At 44.0% G+C, this 20,587-nt stretch overlaps 1 protein-coding gene across 2 annotated transcripts in view; it reads left to right on the forward strand.

Annotated features, from left to right (window-relative positions):
- Positions 1-20,587, forward strand: part of ZNF507 (zinc finger protein 507) — a 28,857-nt gene that overhangs the window by 2,191 nt on the left and 6,079 nt on the right. Inside the window, exons 2-5 of one of the 2 annotated variants that reach the window (XM_070760288.1) lie at positions 3,154-3,394; positions 6,548-8,562; positions 9,969-10,074; positions 16,837-16,951. In XM_070760288.1, the coding sequence (XP_070616389.1) occupies positions 6,553-8,562; positions 9,969-10,074; positions 16,837-16,951 (2,231 nt within the window). In that variant the 5' untranslated portion in view covers positions 3,154-3,394; positions 6,548-6,552. The remainder of the gene's footprint in view (positions 1-3,153; positions 3,395-6,547; positions 8,563-9,968; positions 10,075-16,836; positions 16,952-20,587) is intronic. The other variant, XM_070760289.1, reaches the window with a different exon arrangement.

Below are 20,587 nucleotides of genomic sequence, written 5' to 3' on the forward strand. Positions count from 1 at the left end.
TTGCTTTCTTTCTTGCTCTTTTTCTTTCTCTCTTTTACCTTCCCTTCCTCTATTTCTTCTTTTCTTTCTCCTTCCCACCTTCTTCCCTCCCTCCCTCCCTTCACTCATTCCTCTCTTACTCTCCCCTTTCATAAGTTTCCTTGCTTCCTTCCTCTGTTCCTGTCCCTTCCCTCTTTCCTTCCTTCCTTCCCACCCTCCGTCCATTCATTCACCCATTCCTCTCTTGATCGCTTAAAGCCGGTCCCTGGTGCAAAAAGGGTTGGGGACCTCTGTCCTACAGGATTGGGTGGCAGAGAAGTTGAACATATGTAAATTTAAAAGTTTAAGAAAGTTTACAAGTTAAGTGAAAGAAACTTCATTATTCATTTATATGTACATGTACATTTCTTCATTAAAAACATGTCTTTCTGCATAATTTAGACTAACTTTGTGAGTTTTTTGAGGGCTGGAACCAATTAAAATTATTTACATTAATTCCTATGGGGAAAAGTCGTTCGAGATAAGAGCTGCTCGACTTAAGAGCCCAGGTCCGGAACGAATTAAACTCGTATCTCGAGGTACCACTGTATTATTTATTTCATTTATATTCTGCCTTGCATTTAGTAGCTCAAGGCAATAGAGGCACTATTCCTATTTTTCCATGAGATAGGTTGAGCTGAGAGAAAGTGACTTCTCTAAGTCCTATAGTGACTATTTGAAAGTGAACACAGCTCCTGGTCCAATATAGCCACCATCATGTTACACTACCTCTCTAAGCTGAAGACAGTCTATAAATTGCAGCTGGCTAAAAATGATGGCATGGATAATGATGTTGTTAGAGTTTAAACAGTGTGTTGCTTATTGATTGCTTTCCGAGCTAATTCAGCTTTGGTGTGCAGAGTTTTCTATCGTGGTTGAAGGCCCTGAAGGTAATTTGTGAACCAGTTTGGTGTGGTAGTTAAAAGCACTCAAACCAGCATACGTTTCCAGTTCTGCTTTAGGCTCAAAGCCAGCTGGATGACCTTGGGCCAGTCATTCTCAGCTATTGGAAGAAGATACTGGCTGTTAAAGCCACCTCTGAAAAATGTTGCCAGCAAAAAGGCAGGGTCTCATCCAGACCATTGCCAAGAATCAAGACTGATTTTAAAATTAATATAATAGTAGGCTTTATACACTTGGTGGTCTTTAATAGATAATTTATTTATTTATTTTATTGATTTATTTGATTTTTATGCCGCCCTTCTTAGACTCAGAGCGGCTTACAACATGTTAGCAATAGCACTTTTTAACAGAGCCAGCATATTGCCCCCACAATCCGGGTCCTCATTTTACCCACCTCAGAAGGATGGAAGGCTGAGTCAACCTTGATTTCTAAATTTCTAAAATAAAATTTAATGGATGTCCAAGTGCCGCCTCTATGTTGGTTGGTAGGATTCCCTTGGGTACCATTTATTGGGGGTGAAGGAAAAGGGAGGGTTTTGCCTTCTCTTTCTGCTCAAGATCCTCATGTACAATTGGTGGCCCACTGTGTGACACAGAATGCTGGACTTGATGGGCTTTGACCCGATTCAGCATGGCTCTTCTTATAATAATAATAATAATAATTTATTGGATTTGTATGCCGCCCCTCACCGCAGACTCGGGGCGGCTAACAACAATAATAAACACAACATGTACAATCCAATAATAAAAGACAACTAAAAACCCCTATTATAAAACCAAACATACACACAAACATACCATGCATAACTTGTAATGGCCTAGGGGAAAGGAATATCTCAACTCCCCCATGCTTGGCAGTATAAATGACTCTTGAGTAGTTTACAAAAGACAGGGAGGGTGGAAGCAGTTCTAATATCCGGGGGGAGTTGGTTCCAGAGGGCCGGGGCCGCCACAGAGAAGGCTCTTCCCCTGGGGCCCGCCAAACGACATTGTTTAGTCGACGGGACCCGGAGAAGTCAACGACCCATGTCCAGTCAACGAAGCAGTGGAAGTGATGTGCCGGTGCCTGGAGGCTGTTGGGGCCTGGATGGGTGTCAACAAATTCAAACTCAACCCAGACAAGACGGAGTGGCTGTGGGTTTTGCCTCCCAAGGACAATTCTATCTGTCCGTCCATTACCCTGGGGGGGGAATTATTGACCCCCTCAGAGAGGGTCCGCAACTTGGGCGTCCTCCTCGATCCACAGCTCACATTAGAAAAACACCTTTCAGCTGTGGCGAGGGGGGCGTTTGCCCAGGTTCGCCTGGTGCGCCAGTTGTGGCCCTATTTGGACCGGGAGTCATTGCTCACAGTCACTCATGCCTTCATCACCTCGAGGCTCGACTACTGTAATGCTCTCTACATGGGGCTACCTTTGAAAAGTGTTCGGAAACTTCAGATCGTGCAGAATGCAGCTGCGAGAGCAATTATGGGCTTCTCCAAGTATGCCCATATCACTCCAACACTCCACAGTCTGCATTGGCTGCCGATCAGTTTCCGGTCACAATTCAAAGTGTTGGTTATGACCTATAAAGCCCTTCATGGCACCGGACCAGAATATCTTCAGGACCGCCTCCTGCCGCACGAATCCCAGCGACCGGTTAGGTCCCACAGAGTTGGCCTTCTCCAGGTCCCGTCGACTAAACAATGTCGTCTGGCGGGACCCAGGGGAAGAGCCTTCTCTGTGGGGGGGCCGACCCTCTGGAACCAGCTCCCCCCTGAGATTAGGATTGCCCCCACCCTCCCTGCCTTTCGTAAACTCCTTAAGACCCACCTTTGCCATCAGGCATGGGGGAACTAAAACACCTCCCCCTTGCCCATGTTGTTTTGTTGATTGATTGACTGTGTGCCTGTTTTTTATATATACTGTTTTTATGAGATTATTAATTTAAATTGTAACTGGATGGGTGGGCATTGGATTTGGTATTGTGTACTGTACTGTTTTTTATTATTGTTGTGAGCCGCCCCGAGTTTGCGGAGAGGGGCGGCATATGAATCCAATAAACCTAACCTAAGAAGGCCAGTTCTGTGGGACCTTATCGGTCGCTGGGATTCGTGCGGTAGCAGGCGGTTCCGGAGGTAATCTGGTCCATTGCCATGTTTATGTTCTAAAAGCATGTTCCACGACGCTGTAGAAAAGATGGATTTCTTTCTTCTACTCTAAAGAGATAATCAACTATATTTTTGTCCCAGATTTCTGCCATGAATGATTTCTGTTAAGATGAGAAGAGAATTCACAAGGAAGGTGCAAGGGCTCCACTGACTATTGTTCCAATGAACCATGCTGTGCACTGCCACGTGGGAACATCGGCAATAATCACCTCTAATAATAGAGCAGAAGAGCGGCTAAGAAGAGTGCTGAAGTTGGCCAAAGGAAAAATTGTCTCCAAACCCTTTCCCTTTTAAACCATCTGCTAAGACTGGCAAGAACTTGGTAAGTCTTCGGAGAGGGGCGGCATACAAATCCAAATAATAAATAAATAAATACAGTGTTCCCTCGATTTTCGCGGGTTCGAACTTTGCAAATAGCCTATACCACGGTTTTTCAAAAAATATTAATTAAAAAATACTTCGCGGTTTTTTTCCTATACCACGGTTTTTCCCACCCAATGACGTCATATGTCATCGCCAAACTAATAATTTTTGCAAATAAATAACAGAAAAAATAATTATTGTTAATAAATAATTATGTTTATAAATATCAGGATCACTAAGTGTCTTATTCAATGGTGAGTACCAGTAATAATGGTGAGTAAATGGTTGCTAAGGGAATGGGAAATTGTAATTTAGGGGTTTAAAGTGTTAAGGGGAGGCTTGTGATACTGTCCATAGCCAAAATTGGTGTATTTACTTCTGCATCTCTACTTCACGGAAATTCAACTTTCGCGGGCGGTCTCGGAACGCATCCCCCGCGGAAATCGAGGGAACACTGTATAAATAAAGTCCATCACGTGGAAATGATGGTGTCCGTTCATCATGCCCAACTGCTGGGGATTCTTTGAGCCAGGTCTTTCCATGTCTTTGGAATTTTTCTGCGTTCTGGTTGGGATCAGCTTTATTATCCAGAGTCCACACTGTTCTTTGGGGACCTGCTTTCCTTTCCCGCTAACGCTTCCAAACGCAATTGCTTTCTCCCCTACATGTCATGGCCAAAGTAGGTGAGATGAAGCTTTGTGATTTTGCCTGCTAGTGATAATGTCTGGGTTTATGCACTTGCTTGTCAGGCCTCTCTGCTCTCCAAAGGAATACGCAGGACCCTTCCCCCTGTATCACATGTGAAAGATTGTTTCTTTTTTTAATGATAGAATTTATTAATTTTCAGTCTTTTTTATATAAAAACAATAATACAATAAATACAGTAAGTGATTCTGCATTGTTACATCATCGCATCTTCTTTTTTTTGAGCTTCATCACATTTTATATATTTGGACACACTGTACTAATGCAGAATGCAGCTGCGAGAGCTATCATGGGCTTTCCCAAATATGCCCATGTTACACCAACACTCCGCAGTCTGCATTGGTTGCCGATCAGTTTCCGGTCAAAATTCAAAGTGTTGGTTATGACCTATAAAGCCCTTCATGCCATCGGACCGGAATATCTCTGGGACCGCCTTCTGCCGCACAAATCCCAGCGACCTGTTAGGTCTCACAGAGTTGGCCTTCTCCGGGTCCCGTCAACTAAACAATGTCGTTTGGCGGTACCCAGGGGAAGAGCCTTCTCTGTGGCGGCCCCGACCCTTTGGAACCAACTCCCCCCAGATATCAGAGTTGCCCCCACCCTCCTTGCCTTTCATGCGCTCCTTAAAACCCACCTCTGTCGTCAGGTATGGGGGAATTGAGACTTTCCCTTCCCCCTAGGCTTATAAAATTTATGCATGGTATGTCAGTATGTATGATTGGTTTCTTAAATTGGGTTTTTTTAAATTAACTTAAATATTAGATTTGTTTACATTGTATTGTTGTTGTTAGCCGCCCCGAGTCTACGGAGAGGGGCGACATACAAATCTGATAAATAAATAAATAAATAAATAAATAATATTATGTTGTTACAATAGCTAAAATGCTTATACTTTTCTATATATATATATATATATATATATATGTACATGTTATGCTTCTATTTTAGCTCGCTCTTTTTATTTTTGTTTTTCTATGCTCGATCCAATGGTACCATGTACAGCAGGGGTGGGCAATTAATTTTGCCATGGGGCCGCATGAGAAATTGGGATGGTTTTAGAGGGCCGAAGTAATATAGTTAACTCAGTTCTACCCAATACTTTAAAGACCCAGACCCTGGCCTGACCTAAACACCCAGACCCACTCTACAGACTCCTGATTGTTTGCTTTACAGAAACACAGTGCACCACGGTCACTGCACTGGAGTATTTGCGTGATTTCTGTGCTCGGACGTTCTCGGTAGGAGGTCAGAGTCCGCTCCAGTGCAAGGATGAAAGAGCTCACCACATCTGCCGGGACTCCTCCGGTTCCTGCTTTCCTCATAATTCATCAGGAAAGCAGGAACCGCAAGAATCCTGGCAGATGCGGCAAGCTCTTTCATCCTCGCACTGGACCTCGACCTCCATGGACCAGTCACAGATAGCAGGCAGGCGGGACACAGACAGCGGGCAGGCCGGATGCGGAAGCTGAGAACGATCTACAGTAATCCCTCGTTTTTTGCAGGGGATGCGTGCCAAGACCACCCGTGAAAAACAAATTTCCGTGAAGTAGAGGAAAGATATTTTTTTTATGCATTTAACGAGTATTTGGACTTTTAAAACCCACCCTTTGCATTAAACAGTCATTTTATAATGCTTTTCAGCTGGAACTACATGTGATATCCTACCAATTTCTTTAATAGAATACAGTAGTACTGTTGAAGAATTTTACGAATTTTTAATGGATTTAAAATTTTCAATGGATTTAATGGATTTAAGCCCCCTGTGTGTAGTGTGTGTCTATGCGACGTTTCGGTGAAATCACATTCACCATCATCAGGCTGAAGTTGTAAGCTTCGTGCTGCTGTAGATATAGGGTGCCAGGAGATATAGATATATCTACAGCAGCACGAAGCTTACAAGTTCAGCCTGATGATGGTGAATGTGATTTCACCGAAACGTCGCATAGACACTCAAAATATTACACGGGGCAAAACCCGAACTCAGAACAATCTACACACACGTGTGTGTGTGTGTGTGTGTGTATATATATATATATACTGTATATATATTTATTTTCATAAATTTTCACGGGTATATGTATGTAGATTGTTCTGAGTTCCGGTTTTGCCATGTGTAATATTTTGCATGTTTATGCGACGTTTCGGTGAAATCACATTCACCATCATCAGGCTGAAGTTTATATATATATATATATATATATATATATATATATATATATATATATATATATATATATATATATATATTTTCATTCTCCGCCCCGAGTCTGCAGAGAGGGGCGGCATACAAATCTAATAAATTATTATTATTAATATATAAATCTTTTTCTTCTCTGTATTTTACAAGCTGGACGTTTCCCTCTGTAGCCCAAGCATGAATTTGTTTGTTTGTGTGTTGCCATTTTAGGTATTATGGAAGAAGGCAGTAACATCATTGCTCTGATCTCAAATCTAAGGGAACAGGAAGCCGTCCTGATTTCTGAAGCCATCGTAAGCTCCTCAGCGGAGAACGCCAACGACCCACTAAAGTGTAAACCTGATCCCCTCATCCAGGTCATTCAGAAGCTCAGCAAAATTGTTGAAAGCGACAAGTCGCAGAAATGCGTTTTGATCGGGAAGAAACGCTTGTACCCGGACGCCCCCAGCCTTCCGGAGGCGCCCTCCAAAACCTTAGAATTGCCCGCCCTGGGCACCATCAACATAGAAGACTATTACACAATGGACGATCCTCCTCAGAGCAAAAGGAAAGTCCTTTGCTATGAGTGCAGCCTCTGCAAGTCTGTGTCGCCCACTCTCCCCCTCCTACAGGAGCACATGAAGCAACACGGCCAGCAGAACGAGGTCATGCTCATGTGCTCGGTCTGCAGCTTCACCACCCGGAGCGTCGAAGATTTCGAAAGCCACATCCGAAGCCACCCGGAGAACAGCAGCAAAATCCAAGCCCTGTTGAAGGAAGAGCCGGTCGAAAAAGTCGTCATCGGCACCGACCAAGAGACGCAGCCTCCCCAAGCGCCTGAGAAAGGGAGGCGGAAATGGTACACCTACGAGCAATACGGCATGTACCGATGCTTGATCTGCAGCTATACGTGCGGGCAGCAACGGATGCTGAAAACGCACGCTTGGAAGCACGCGGGCGAGGTGAACTGCTCTTACCCCATCTTCGAGGAAGAAAAAGAGCGAGCCGCCTTGTCCGATTCTACCGCGATGGATACCGTCGTCCTGTCCCTAGACAATAACGAACCAGGACTCTGCAACGGTCAGCCTGTGCAGCTTCGCCTTTGCAGCCCCGAGCCCATGGCTTTCAAAACCGAAGAGTCCATCAAAGAAGAGCCGGCCTTCGATCAGCCAGTTGCGCTGTCCCCTGCGGGCACATTGTTAGAGGAGAACGCGGCGCGTGAAGATCTCGACCCCGATCGTTCGGGGTCCGACAGCTTGCTTTCGTCGGCCCAGAAAATCATCCACTGCAGTCCGAACGAAAAGGGCCATGTCAACGTCATCGTGGAGCGCCTGCCCAGCGCCGAAGAGCCCGTCTTGCAGAACGAAGTCATGGAGAACGTCTTGCATTATTCCGTTGAGGATGCCCCCAAACACCAATCAGACGGACGAGAGGTGTCGGAAGACGTTTATCACATGGATAAGAATTCGATTGAGATCGAGGAAGTTATCATCGGCTGGAGCAGCACGGAAAAAGCCGAAGATAACGTGAATCCCAGCCGGGCTAAAACAGCCGACGAAAATGCTCCACCTACCCGGAGGAGGACCAATTCAGAGTCTTTGAGGCTGCACTCGCTAGCCGCCGAAGCTCTGGTTACTATGCCGATCCGAGCGGCGGAGCTTGCCCGATCCAGCTTCCGGGCTTTCGCGGATGTCAATCCTTTAAGTTCGGAGGCTGGGCAGAAGCCTCCCGACGGCGGCTATTTAGGCCACTCCAAGCGGCTCGCCTCCCTGAAGACGGAGGAATTGACTAGCGAAGAGGAACGGGCTTTCGCGGAGCTGCAGAAGGATAAACCGGAGCTCCCCGAAGGGCCCATTAAAATGGGCATCAGCATGTCGCTGCTGACGGTGATCGAGAAGTTGAAAGAGAGGACAGACCAAAACGCCTCCGACGACGACATCTTGAAGGAGCTTCAAGACAACGTCCAGTGCCAGCCGTCGGGGGACGCCAGCCTGTTGGGGAGCAGCCTGGTGGAGTACATCCCCGACGCGGAACGGCCCTTCCGGTGTCGCTTGTGCCACTACAGCAGCGGCAACAAAGGGTACATCAAGCAGCATTTGCGGGTCCATCGGCAGAGGCAGCCTTACCAGTGTCCGATTTGCGAGCACGTCGCGGACCACAGCAAGGATTTAGAAAGCCACATGATCAACCACTGCAAAACCCGAATGTACCAGTGTAAGCAGTGCGAGGAATCCTTCCATTACAAGGTGAATAGCTGCGCTTGGCATTTCATTAGTTCCACAGCGTTGTTAGTTAGTTAGTTAGTTAGTTAGTTAGTTAGTTAGTTAGTTAGTTAGTTAGTTAGTTAGTTAGTTAGTTTGTTTGTTTGTTTGTTTGTTTGTTTGTTTATAGTTCATGCACTGTCATTAACACTGATGGCATAAAAGGATCCCCAAATGAGTGAGGGTTAAAAACATAAAAACATAGAAGATTGGCGGCAGAAAAAGACCTCGTGGCCCATCTAGTCTGCCCTTATACTATTTCCTGTATTTTATCTAGGATGGATAGATGTACCAGTATAAGCAGTGCGAGGAATCCTTCCATTACAAGGTGAACAGCTGCGCTTGGTGTTTAATTAAGTGCCCATCCCGCACAGCCAGCTTAGGTGCTTAGGATTAAACAAATTGATGGGGTGGCGAGTTGGCGTCCTCTGCTCGTTTTATTACAACCCAACGCTGTGCTTTTTAAAAATTGTGGTCCTGCTTGTGAGGACCTCTCAGACTTGTGCAAAACACAGAATATAGAATAACGGGGTTAGAAGGAACCTTGGAGGTCTTCTAGTTCAGCCCACTATTCCGCAGCTTTGAGCCCCGCAGTAACGTTGTTAGTTTCTTTCTTTCTTCCCTCCCTCCCTCCCTCCTTCCTCCCTCCTTTCTTTCTTTCTTCCCTCCCTCCCTCCTTTCTTTCTTTCTCTCTCTTTCTTTCTTTCTCTCTCTCTTTCTTCCCTCCCTCTTTTCTTTCTCTCTTTCTCTCTTTCTCTCTCTCTTCCTCTCTTTCTTTCTTCCCTCCCTCCTTCCTTCCTCCCTCCTTTTTTTCTTTCTCTCTTTCTTTCTTTCTCTCTCTTTCTTCCCTCCCTCCCTCCTTTCTCTCTCTCTTCCTCTCTTTCTTTCTTCCCTCCTTCCTTTCTCCTTTCTTTCTCTCTTTCTTTCTTTCTCTCTCTCTCTTTCTTTCTTCCCTCCCTCCTTTCTTTCTTTCTCTCTCTCTCTCTTTCTTTCTCTGTCTCTTTCTTCCCTCCCTCCTTTCTTTCTTTCTCTCTTTCTTTCATTCTTTCTTTTTTTCTTGTTCATCCACTGTCATTAACACTGATGGCATAAAAGGATGCCCAAATGAGTGAGGGTTAGGAACCTAGAAACATAGAAGATTGACGGCAGAAAAAGACCTCATGGTCCATCTGGTCTGCCCTTATACTATTTCCTGTATTTTATCTTAGGATGGGTCTATGTTTATCCCAGGCATGTTTAAATTCAGTGACTGTGGATTGACCAACCACGTCTGCTGGAAGTTCAAGCATCATCTACTACTCTTTCAGTAAAGTGATATTTTCTCACATTGCTTCTGATCTTGGAGATTAACAACATTGTTTTAACATTTATGCGACTGTTTTGTGTTCCAGAGCCAGCTGCGCAGTCACGAAAGAGAGCAACACTGTCTCCCAGATACGTGTGCAACCCCAACGTTTGACGGCTTAACGCCTTGCAGTGAAGCAGATGAAAGAGTTGGTACTGTCTATCTCGTTGGCTAGTTTTGTGGGTTGGATTGGGTTCCTCTCGCACACCATAGTGATTGTGCCAGGATGCACTTTCTCTCTCTTGCTCTCTCGCTCTCTGTTGTCTCTGTCTCTCTCTCTCTCCGTTTCTGTCTCTGTCTCTCTCTGTCACTCTGTCTCTCTCTGTCTCTCTCTCTCTCTCTCTGCCTCTCTCTGTCACTCTGCCTGTCTGTCTCTGTCTCTTTCTGTTTCTCTCTCTGTTTCTCTGCTTCTCTCTGTCACTCTGTCTGTCTCTGTCTTTGTCTCTCTCTGTTTCACTCTGTCTGTCTGTCTCTCTCTCTGCCTCTCTCTGTCTCCCTCTTTCTGTTTCTGTCTCTCTCTCTCTCTGCCTCTCTCTGTCACTCTGCCTCTCTCTGTCACTCTGCCTGTCTGTCTCTGTCTCTCCCTCTGTCTCTTTCTGTTTCTCTCTCTGTCTCTCTGTTTCTCTGCTTCTCTCTGTCACTCTGTCTGTCTCTGTCTTTGTCTCTCTCTGTTTCACTCTGTCTGTCTGTCTCTCTCTGCCTCTCTCTTTCTGTTTCTGTCTCTGTCTCTCTCTGCTTCTCTCTGTCACTCTGTCTATCTCTGTCTCTCTCTGTTTCACTCTGTCTGTCTCTCTGTCTGTCTCTCTGTCTCTCTCTGTTTCTCTGCCTCTCTCTGTCACTCTGTCTGTCTGTCTCTCTTTCTCTCCTGGCACCCTCCAAAATCCTGCACTACCCATCTATTTGCCTCTGCTGACTGACAGCTTCAGAAGTTATAACCTGGTAGATCTAGAGCGGTGTTTCTCCATATCAGTGACTTTTAAGAGCTGTGGACTTTACGAGCTTGTGGAATTCCACAAGTAGTGGTGGTGGTGGTGGTAGTAGTAGTAGTAGTAGTAGTAGTAGTAGTAGTAGTAATAATAATAATAATAATAAATGTTTATTTATAATGCCCTATTACCAAAGGGCATAACAACAAGCCATAATTACAGTTGGTGAGAAGGGACAATCACACTTATTAGCTTAACAAATATCCCCTCCCTCCCCTGCATCCCACAATTCCCACAAAGACCCCATTTCTAAAGTGTGCAAGTTTGCAAGAAGGCCATTGTTAAATTCACCTTTTAATTTTCCCCATTTGTAAATAGAATCTGATATTTCAGGGGAGCAGGGAAGATTCCTTTGATAGCAGGGGAATGTCCCTAGCTATCCTTAGTCAAGGCCCTTTGTCACTGGATTGTTTGGCAACATCGGCCGGGAGATTCTTTTTCTTATTCCTTCATCCGGATGCAGAGATTAGTGCCTGCATTTTTTCTTGATTGCTCATTGCTAAAAAAAGGGGGTGGGTGGGGGTTTCCTGCCTGGTTTAGCATCTTAGAGACATAGAAACATAAAAGTCTGACAGCAGAAAAAGATCTCCTGGTCCATCTAGTCTGCCTTTATACTATTAGAAACATAGAAACATAGAAGTCTGACGGCAGAAAAAGACCTCATGGTCCATCTAGTCTGCCCTTATACTATTTTCTGTATTTTATCTTAGGATGGATATATGTTTATCCCAGGCATGTTTAAATTCAGTTACTGTGGATTTATCTACCACATCTGCTGGAAGTTTGTTCCAAGGATCTACTACTCTTTCAGTAAAATAATATTTTCTCATGTTGCTTTTGATCTTTCCCCCAACTAACTTCAGATTGTGTCCCCTTGTTCTTGTGTTCACTTTCCTATTAAAAACACTTCCCTCCTGGACCTTATTTAACCCTTTAATATATTTAAATGTTTCGATCATGTCCCCCCTTTTCCTTCTGTCCTCCAGACTATACAGATTGAGTCCATTAAGTCTTTCCTGATACGTTTTATGCTTAAGACCTTCCACCATTCTTGTAGCCCGTCTTTGAACCCGTTCAATTTTGTCAATATCTTTTTGTAGGTGAGGTCTCCAGAACTGAACACAGTATTCCAAATGTGGTCTCACCAGCATTCTATATAGTGGGATCATAATCTCCCTCTTCCTGCTTGTTATACCTCTAGCTATGCAGCCAAGCATCCTACTTGCTTTCCCTACCGCCTGACTGCACTGTTCACCCATTTTGAGACTGTCAGAAATCACTACCCCTAAATCCTTTTCTTTTGAAGTATTTGCCAACACTGAACTGCCAATACAATACTCAGATTGAGGATTCCTTTTCCCCAAGTGCATTATTTTACATTTGGAAACATTAAACTGCAGTTTCCATTGCTTAGACCATTTATCTAGTAAAGCTAAATCATTTACCATATTACAGACGCCTCCAGGAATATCAACCCTATTGCACACTTTAGAGTCATCGGCAAATAGGCAAACCTTCCCTACCAAACCTTCCCCTATGTCACTCACAAATATATTAAAAAGAATAGGACCCAGAACAGATCCTTGTGGCACACCGCTTGTAACCTGACTCTGCTCAGAATACTCGCCATTAACAATAACTCTCTGATGTCTACGCTTCAGCCAGCTGCAAATCCATTGAACTATCCAGGGATTAAGTCCAATCTTCACTAATTTATCTATCAGCTCTTTATGTGGAACCGTATCAAAGGCTTTGCTGAAGTCCAGGTAGGCAATATCCACGGCACCACCTTCATCCAACACCTTTGTGACATAGTCAAAGAAATCAATGAGATTAGTCTGACATGATTTGCCTTCAGTAAAGCCATGCTGATTTGGATCTAATAAGTTATTGTTTTTTAGGTGCTGATTTATCCTCTTTTTGAGTAGAGTCTCCATCATTTTAACTACAACTGATGTCAAGCTAACTGGCCTGTAGTTACCAGCTTCTTCTCTACTGCCCTTCTTGTGAATAGGCACAACACTGGCCATTCTCCAATCCTCAGGAACTTCTCCTGTTAACAAGGATTGGTTAAACAAATCAGTCAGGGGGGTAGTAATGACAGATCTGAGTTCTTTAAGAACTCTGGGGTGGATGCCATCTGGACCCATTGCCTTATTTATCTTTAATCGTTCAAGTTCTTCTAAGACATCGGCTTCTAAGATCACTGGAGCTGAATCCGTACAGCTGGAAGCAATGCTATATCCCTCTATAGTATTATTTTGTAAGGTGTCTTTTGAGAAAACTGAACAGAAGTAACTATTGAAATGGTCAGCGATCTCCTTATTCCCATTAATGTATGTATTATTCCCGGTACTAAGCTTCGTGATGCCGCAGTTTTTCTTCTTCTTATCATTAATATATCTGAAGAAGGTTTTATCCCCCTTCTTTACAGATTTGGCAATTTCTTCCTCTTTTGAGGCTTTAGCAGCATATATTATCTGTTTCGCCTCCTTCTGTCTCATTTTATATACCTCCCTATCAGCTATACTTCCAGACTCTTTATACCTCCTATAGGCAGCCTTTTTTTCATTGACTATAGCCCTTACATCATTGCTAAACCATAGCGGTTTCTTCTTCCTTTTACCTTTAGTTATTTGTCTTACATACAGTCCAGTGGCTTTTAAGATGGCCTTTTTTAATACAGTCCACTGGATGCTCGCTCCTGCCATTTTATCCCTCCCCTTTAATTCATTATCTAAATATTCTCCCATTGCATTAAAATTTGTTTTTCTGAAATCCAATACTTTGGTTGCATTATAGGATTGCTCACAATGAGTTTTTACATCAAACCACAAACATAGATGGTCACTGCAACCTAAATTTTCTCCCACCTTGACATCTGAAACCCAATTCCCATTCGTAAAAACTAAATCTAGAATATTCTCCCCTCTAGTTGGTGTCTTAACCAGCTGTGCCAGAGCTGCTCCTGTAAAGGCCTCTACTATATTCTTACTTTTGCATGTAAGGGCACTGGGGATATTCCAGTCAACATCAGGCATGTTGAAATCACCCATAACCACAATATCTCCCTTTACTGCCATTTGGGTAATTTCATCCACCATCTTGTTGTCATATTCCTCGGATTGCCCTGGAGGCCTATAGATCACCCCAATTCTAATGACAGAACCTTCTTTATTTTGCATGCAAATCCAGAGAGTCTCTAGATCTTGACACGTATTTTGAATTAGTGTTGTTTTTAGACTTTCTTTAATATAAATGGCTACTCCCCCTCCCCTTCTCTCTATTCTATCCTTCCTATTTTCTGTATTTTATCTTAGGATGGATATATGTTTATCCCAGGCATGTTTAAATTCAGTTACTGTGGATTTACCAACCACGTCTGCTGGAAGTTTGTTCCAAGGATCTACTACTCTTTCAGTAAAACAATATTTTCTCATGTTGCTTTTGATCTTTCCCCAACTAACTTCATCTTGTGTCCCCTTGTTCTTGTGTTCACTTTCCTATTAAAAACACTTCCCTCCTGGACCTTATTTAACCCTTTAACATATTTAAATGTTTCGATCATGTCCCCCCTTTTCCTTCTGTCCTCCAGACTATACAGATGGAGTTCATTAAATCTTTCCTGATACGTTTTATGCTTAAGACCTTCCACCATTCTTGTAGCCCGTCTTTGGACCCGTTCAATTTTGTCAATATCTTTTTGTAGGTGCGGTCTCCAGAACTGAACACAGTATTCCAAATGTGGTATCTTAAAGTATCTTTTTTATTCGAACACCTCATGTCAGATGCCTGCCTTCCCTTAACATCATTTCCTTTTTAATTGTACTCATTAAATGAGAATGCTTGCATTCCAAAGCATTTTGGAAGCCCTTTGCAATCAAATTAAGTCACAATTGCAGGAAGGAAACCTTCTTGTCAAACAGATGCTGCCTCTATTTAAAAAAAAACCCGAAGTTTATGGCACAGCATCTGCCTGCGTGTCAATTGCTTGAGCAGGAACCTGCCCCCCCCACCTAGAAAATCATCAGGGTTCCTGTTCATCACGGCTGCACTTACAAATTGCTCGTGTGTACAATCACACTTGGCCGATAAAGAATTCCATTCTATTCTATTCTATTCAGGCAGTGGCTCTCAATCTTTCTAATGCCGTGACCCCCTTAATACAATTCCTCATGTTATGGTGAGCCCCAACCATAAGTCTAGCGCCAATTCTCCCAACAGAGTTTAAGCTGATTGGCAGGAAGGTCAGAGGGATAATCCCACTGTAAACTCCTGATTGGTCAGATTGTAAAAATGCGTTCCAAGGCTCCAGAATAGAAGCCTTAATTCCTAACACCATGGGAAATTTGTCTTTTCCCCTTGATCTTAGGCGACCCCTGTGAAACAGTCGTTCCACCCCCCCAAAGGGGTCCTGACCCCCAGGTTGAGAACCACAGATTTAAGGGATCCTCAGCACCCAGGATTGGAGGGGGGGGGGAATGTGGGATCACTTTAGAAAAAGACCCACAGCTAAACTGAGTTTTGTGTCTTCTTCCCCTTCCAAAACATGTATGCATTAAAGCAAGGTCGCAAACCCACCAGCTCAGCTAAACCATTTAGTAAAAAGGAATGGGAGTGTAGGGCTTTAACAAATTTAATCTGAGAGTTGTGTAAGTCAGTGTTTCCCAACCTGCTGGCTGAGGAATTCTGGGAGTTGAAGTCCAAATATCTTCAAGTTGCCAAGGTTGGGAAACACTGGTGTAAGAGTACAATATTGGGTATACTGACTACTTACTCAGGCATGAATAAGCAGGTGTTGGAGTTTAGGTCAAAGCACTTCAAGTTTATTGCATTATACCTCAAAGCAAGAATCTGATCTACTAACGGTCCAGGTAAATTGATGCTAGATAGGAGCCAACGGAATTCAAGGGATGGGGGTGCTGGACTTAGGTCTAATATGGGAGCATAGCGATTCCAAGCTGATAGAAACATAGAAACATACAAGTCTGACGGCAGAAAAAGACCTCATGGTCCATCTAGTCTGCCCTTATATTATTTTCTGTATTTTATCTTAGGATGGATATATGTTTGATCTCATCCTCTGGCTCAACCTGGTCATCTCCTACCTCCAGTCAATGATAACGTCATTTGCCAGTGCTTAAGTCTTCTCACCTTATTTAAATTCACTTTATCTTAATGTAATATTAAGATAAAGACATCTGAAGATGTTTTGTAGGTGTGGCTTGATAGTCATGTGACCAGGTGGGAATGGCTTAACAGTCATGTGACTGGGTGGGAGTGGCTTACCGACCAAGATAAGTTTTCAAATAGGTGCTTGGACTCTTTTTCAGTTGATTAAGTCGCATTACTTGAATAGCCACAAAAAGGACAAATTATCGACAGCATTATTTGTTGAGGAGCACAGTGACATTTAAAGGTTTTGTACTACAAGGTTAATCATAATAACAGATGAGGCAAGTAGCTGAATTTTCTTTAATAGCTATAAAAGTTCCGTTCTAGATAATGATGAAAATGATTAAAACGTTTATGGGTAAAAACATACTATTTAATTATTTCCTATTTTAAACGTAATTAAGGATCATCCTAAGGTACTAGAGAAGGAAGGACAATAAAAAAACTATTAAGTATTCATTCATTCCAATTTTATTTGATTAGTCAGTCGACCATATCAAAGTAAAGGTAATGATCACATCGGTCATCATAAAACGGAGACTTATCATAAGCACTATACCCTAGTGTAAACTGGTTAAAATACCACAATATTAAATTAAGATAAAGTGAATTTAAATAAGGTGAGTTAAAATGAGTGTTTCTCCCCGGACATCTGGGTGCAACTAGAAAAGACAATTGTGGAGATAAATATTAAGTATTCAATAAATAGTGCATAAACTTACTACAAAATGTCTTCTGATGTTCTTATTGCAGGGGACAAGTTTTCAGTCCAGAAACTTTACCGATGCGACATTTGCGATTACACAAGCACAACGTACGTTGGAGTGAGGAATCACAGACGGATTCACAACTCGGAGAAGCCCTACAGGTGCAGATAACTTTTATTTCTATATCTGGGGAATTTCTGCCGGCTCTGTTTCTTGTTTGTTTCTGACCCTTGCAGCAGTCAGTGAGCCATTTAGGTTCCCTAAATGGCTCAGGGCCAGACTATTTACGGGACTGCCTCCATCCTCATACCTCATTGCGGCCAATAAGGAACCACAGAGTCGCACTTCTCCAGGCCCCATCCGCCAAACAATGTCAGTTGACAGGACCTCGGGGAAGAGCCTTCTCGATGGTGGCTCCGACCCTGTGGAATCATTATTATTATTATCATCATCATCATCATTAAGACCTGGCTTTTCCAGCAGGCCTGGAATTAGATTGACTGTAGTTTATTTATTTTTTTAGAATATTATTGTTTTATTATATTATTGATTTTATTGTATATTTTGATGTACAGTGGTCCCTCGATCATCGCAAGGGTTCCGTTCCAGGACCCCAAGCGATGATCGATTTTTCGCGAAGTAGCGGTGCGGAAGTAAAAACACCATCTGCGCATGCGCAGATGGTGTTTTTACTTCCACCGCCGCCCGCCCTTCGCCCGCCCACCCCGTTGCTCGCGCCTGGGGTTTCCCCGCGCGCGTGCTGCCCGCCCGCCCACGCCGTTGCTGGGGCCGCTTCCCAGCTGGGAAGCGGAGCTGGGATGTCCCCAAGCGCGCGCGCGTTGCTGGGGCCGCTTCCCAGCTGGGAAGTGGAGCTGGGGTTTCCCCAAGCGCGCGCGCACCGCCCGCCCACGCTGTTGCTGGGGCCGCTTCCCAGCTGGGAAGCGGAGCTGGGGTTTCCCCGCGCGTGCCGCCCGCCCGCCCACGCCGTTGCTCGCGCCGCCGCTGGGGTCTTACCGGGGCAAGAGGGGGAAGACCCAGGGAAGCCGCCCAGCAGCTTATCTGCCCGGCAGGAAACTCCACCATCTACGCATGCGTGGCCATAGAAAAAAGGCACGCATGCGCAGATGGTGGAGTTTACTTCCGGGTTGAAAACTCGCGATATAGCCCTTTCGCGATGCCCGAGGACGCGAAACTCGAGGGATCACTGTATTTTACTATTATTATATTTATGTCATTTGTTAGTTGCTCTTAGTCCTTTTTGGAATGAACGGTATATAAATACAGTAAAGAAGGAAGGAAGGAAGGAAGGAAAGAAAGATAGCTAGATTAGATAGATAGATAGATAGATAGATAGATAGATAGATAGATAGATAGATAGATAGATAGATAGATAGGATTGATTCTGATTTTGAAGAAAGGCATAAAATTGTTTTATTATATTATTAATTTTATTGTATACTTTGATGTATTTTACTATTATTATATTTATGTCACTTGTTAGCCGCTCTTAGTCCTTTTTGGAATGAACGGTATATAAATACAATAAAGAAGGAAGGAAGGAAAGAAAGAAAGAAAGATGATTGATAGGTAGGTAGGTAGGTAGGTAGATAGATAGATAGATAGATAGATAGATAGATAGATAGATAGATAGATAGATAGATAGATAGATAGATAGATTCTGATTTTGAAGAAAGGCATAAATGATCAGGGATTTGTTCTTGCAACATACCTAGAATCCCCCCAGCCTTCTGCACACTGTTTCCTACATGTCTACTTGCCGTAAGTGGAATCTGTTTTCATTGGCAGAATTCAAGCCAAAGCAAGTGGATTTAGCCCGGCTTTTTAGAGAGCCCATCTGCAAAATACACGTGAACTTTTAGAACATTCCATTTAAAATATTCAGAGAGTGCTTGAAAACAATCAACTGAGGTTTGTCAAGTCACAGTCACCACCGAGGAACATTTTGCAGACTGCATTCTAAAGAAATGCAAGGGTTGAAATAGAAATAAATCTTAAATCTGCTTTTTAATTTAATTGTTAAATTCAATTACAGGCCTACGGTCCTTATATTTCTCCATCCTGTCATACTAAACTATTTAGCTATCATTTTTGCAAAGGCTGTGGGGTTTTCAGCCTTTGGCAGCCATCTGCCTCTCTGCTTCCTCGCTTGAATAGGTTGCCAACATCTGGAACGGATTTTTGACTCGTGGTTTTGCAATCTTAATGGCAGCCATTTCTGACTAGCCTTTTGCCGACGGCCACTTCCAGAATTCCCCAACCAGATTTTGTTTTTTCTATCCTTCAAAAAGTGAATTTGGAGCGAAAGGAAAGCCGTGTTTAACTATTGAATTGCAAGTGATCAAATCTGGAAGCATTGCTAATTTTCCAAAATATTTTTTTAAAACGTTTTAAACTCTGCTGCATTAAAATGCCGGGGTGGAGGATGTTGTGAGTGAGGAGGATGAGCCAGGCCCTTCTGTTCTGTCTGGGTCACTCCAGAAGCCAATACCAACCCAAAAAGAGAAACCAGACACACTGGTAAAAGGCAACGGCAGTTTTATAAAATTCAAGAAAAACACAGGTAACAGAAAATGTCCTTACAAACAGGAAAATGCTGTATCTTCAGATATATTCACGAAGGCCAAAAGTCCATGCAGCAATACAGAATTCTTGCTGCCAAGCCAAGGCTGTAGATAGCAGACCTATACCTCCCACGGATCTTCCAAAGCTGCTGGGCCACAAGCTAAGAACAGAGATGCCGAGAAACAAGACAGGATAACGCCACGCCAAGCTGATAACACTCCACATGGCTTAAAGGGCTTGCCTGCCTTTTAAACCCTGCTGATGAGTACCACACCCAAACCCAGCTGTTTCTACTTCAATGGTGAAAATATCTCTTTAACTGCTCCTTTCGTTGCTCTGAACGTCTCTGTCTCATGTCAATGACAGCTTGTGCGTCATCACCTAATGACTCCAAGCTACTGGCTGGGGAGAGCCCCCCCCCCCCCCCCCAGGGCTCTCATGCTGTTCGCCTTCATCCCATTCCTGATTTTCCTCTCCCCCGTCCGACTGTTCAGCCCCCTCCTCTGCGCTGTCATCCTCCTCCGGGCATGGAGCCAGCAGAGACACAGCTGGTCCCTGAGCAGCCTCAGGCTGAATCACAGCACCTTCTGGGTACCTTGGACCAGAGGGGTTGCCAGTTCATGGAGAGTGTGAGAGTGAGGAAGTGACCTGAGTGAACTCAAGGAACCACTAGAGGGGGCTGATGTGACAATGAGGGAGTGATCTAAGTCAGAGGATGAGGAAGACATTAGAGTGGATAATCCGTGGATAGATCCTCCATATAGGAGTTTGCTGAGAAGGCGAGAGGAATTGCATATTAATGCAATGGCATTTATTTTATTTATTCGATTTTTATGCCGCCCTTCTCTTTAGACTCAGGGTGGCTTACAACATGTTAGCAATAGCACTTTTTAACAGAGCCAGCATATTGCCCCCACAATCTGGGCCCTCATTTTACCCACCTCGGAAGGATGGAAGGCTGAGTCAACCTTGAGCCGGTGATGAGATTTGAACCGCTGACATACAGATCTAGCAGCGCCACCCCGGCATTATATGGCATCAGACCAGATTACCTCTGGGACCGCCTCCTGCCGCATGAATCCCAGTTACGAGAGGCGAGAAGGGTGGGGCAGTACGAATCTCTGGGGGGAGCTGATTCCAGAGGGCCGGGGCCCCCACAGGGAAGGCTCTTCCCCTAGGCCCCGCCAACTGACATTGTCTAGTAGTTGACGGGA

Source organism: Erythrolamprus reginae, chromosome 9, assembly GCF_031021105.1.
Source record: "Erythrolamprus reginae isolate rEryReg1 chromosome 9, rEryReg1.hap1, whole genome shotgun sequence".
In the NCBI taxonomy this organism is placed as follows: domain Eukaryota; kingdom Metazoa; phylum Chordata; class Lepidosauria; order Squamata; family Dipsadidae; genus Erythrolamprus; species Erythrolamprus reginae.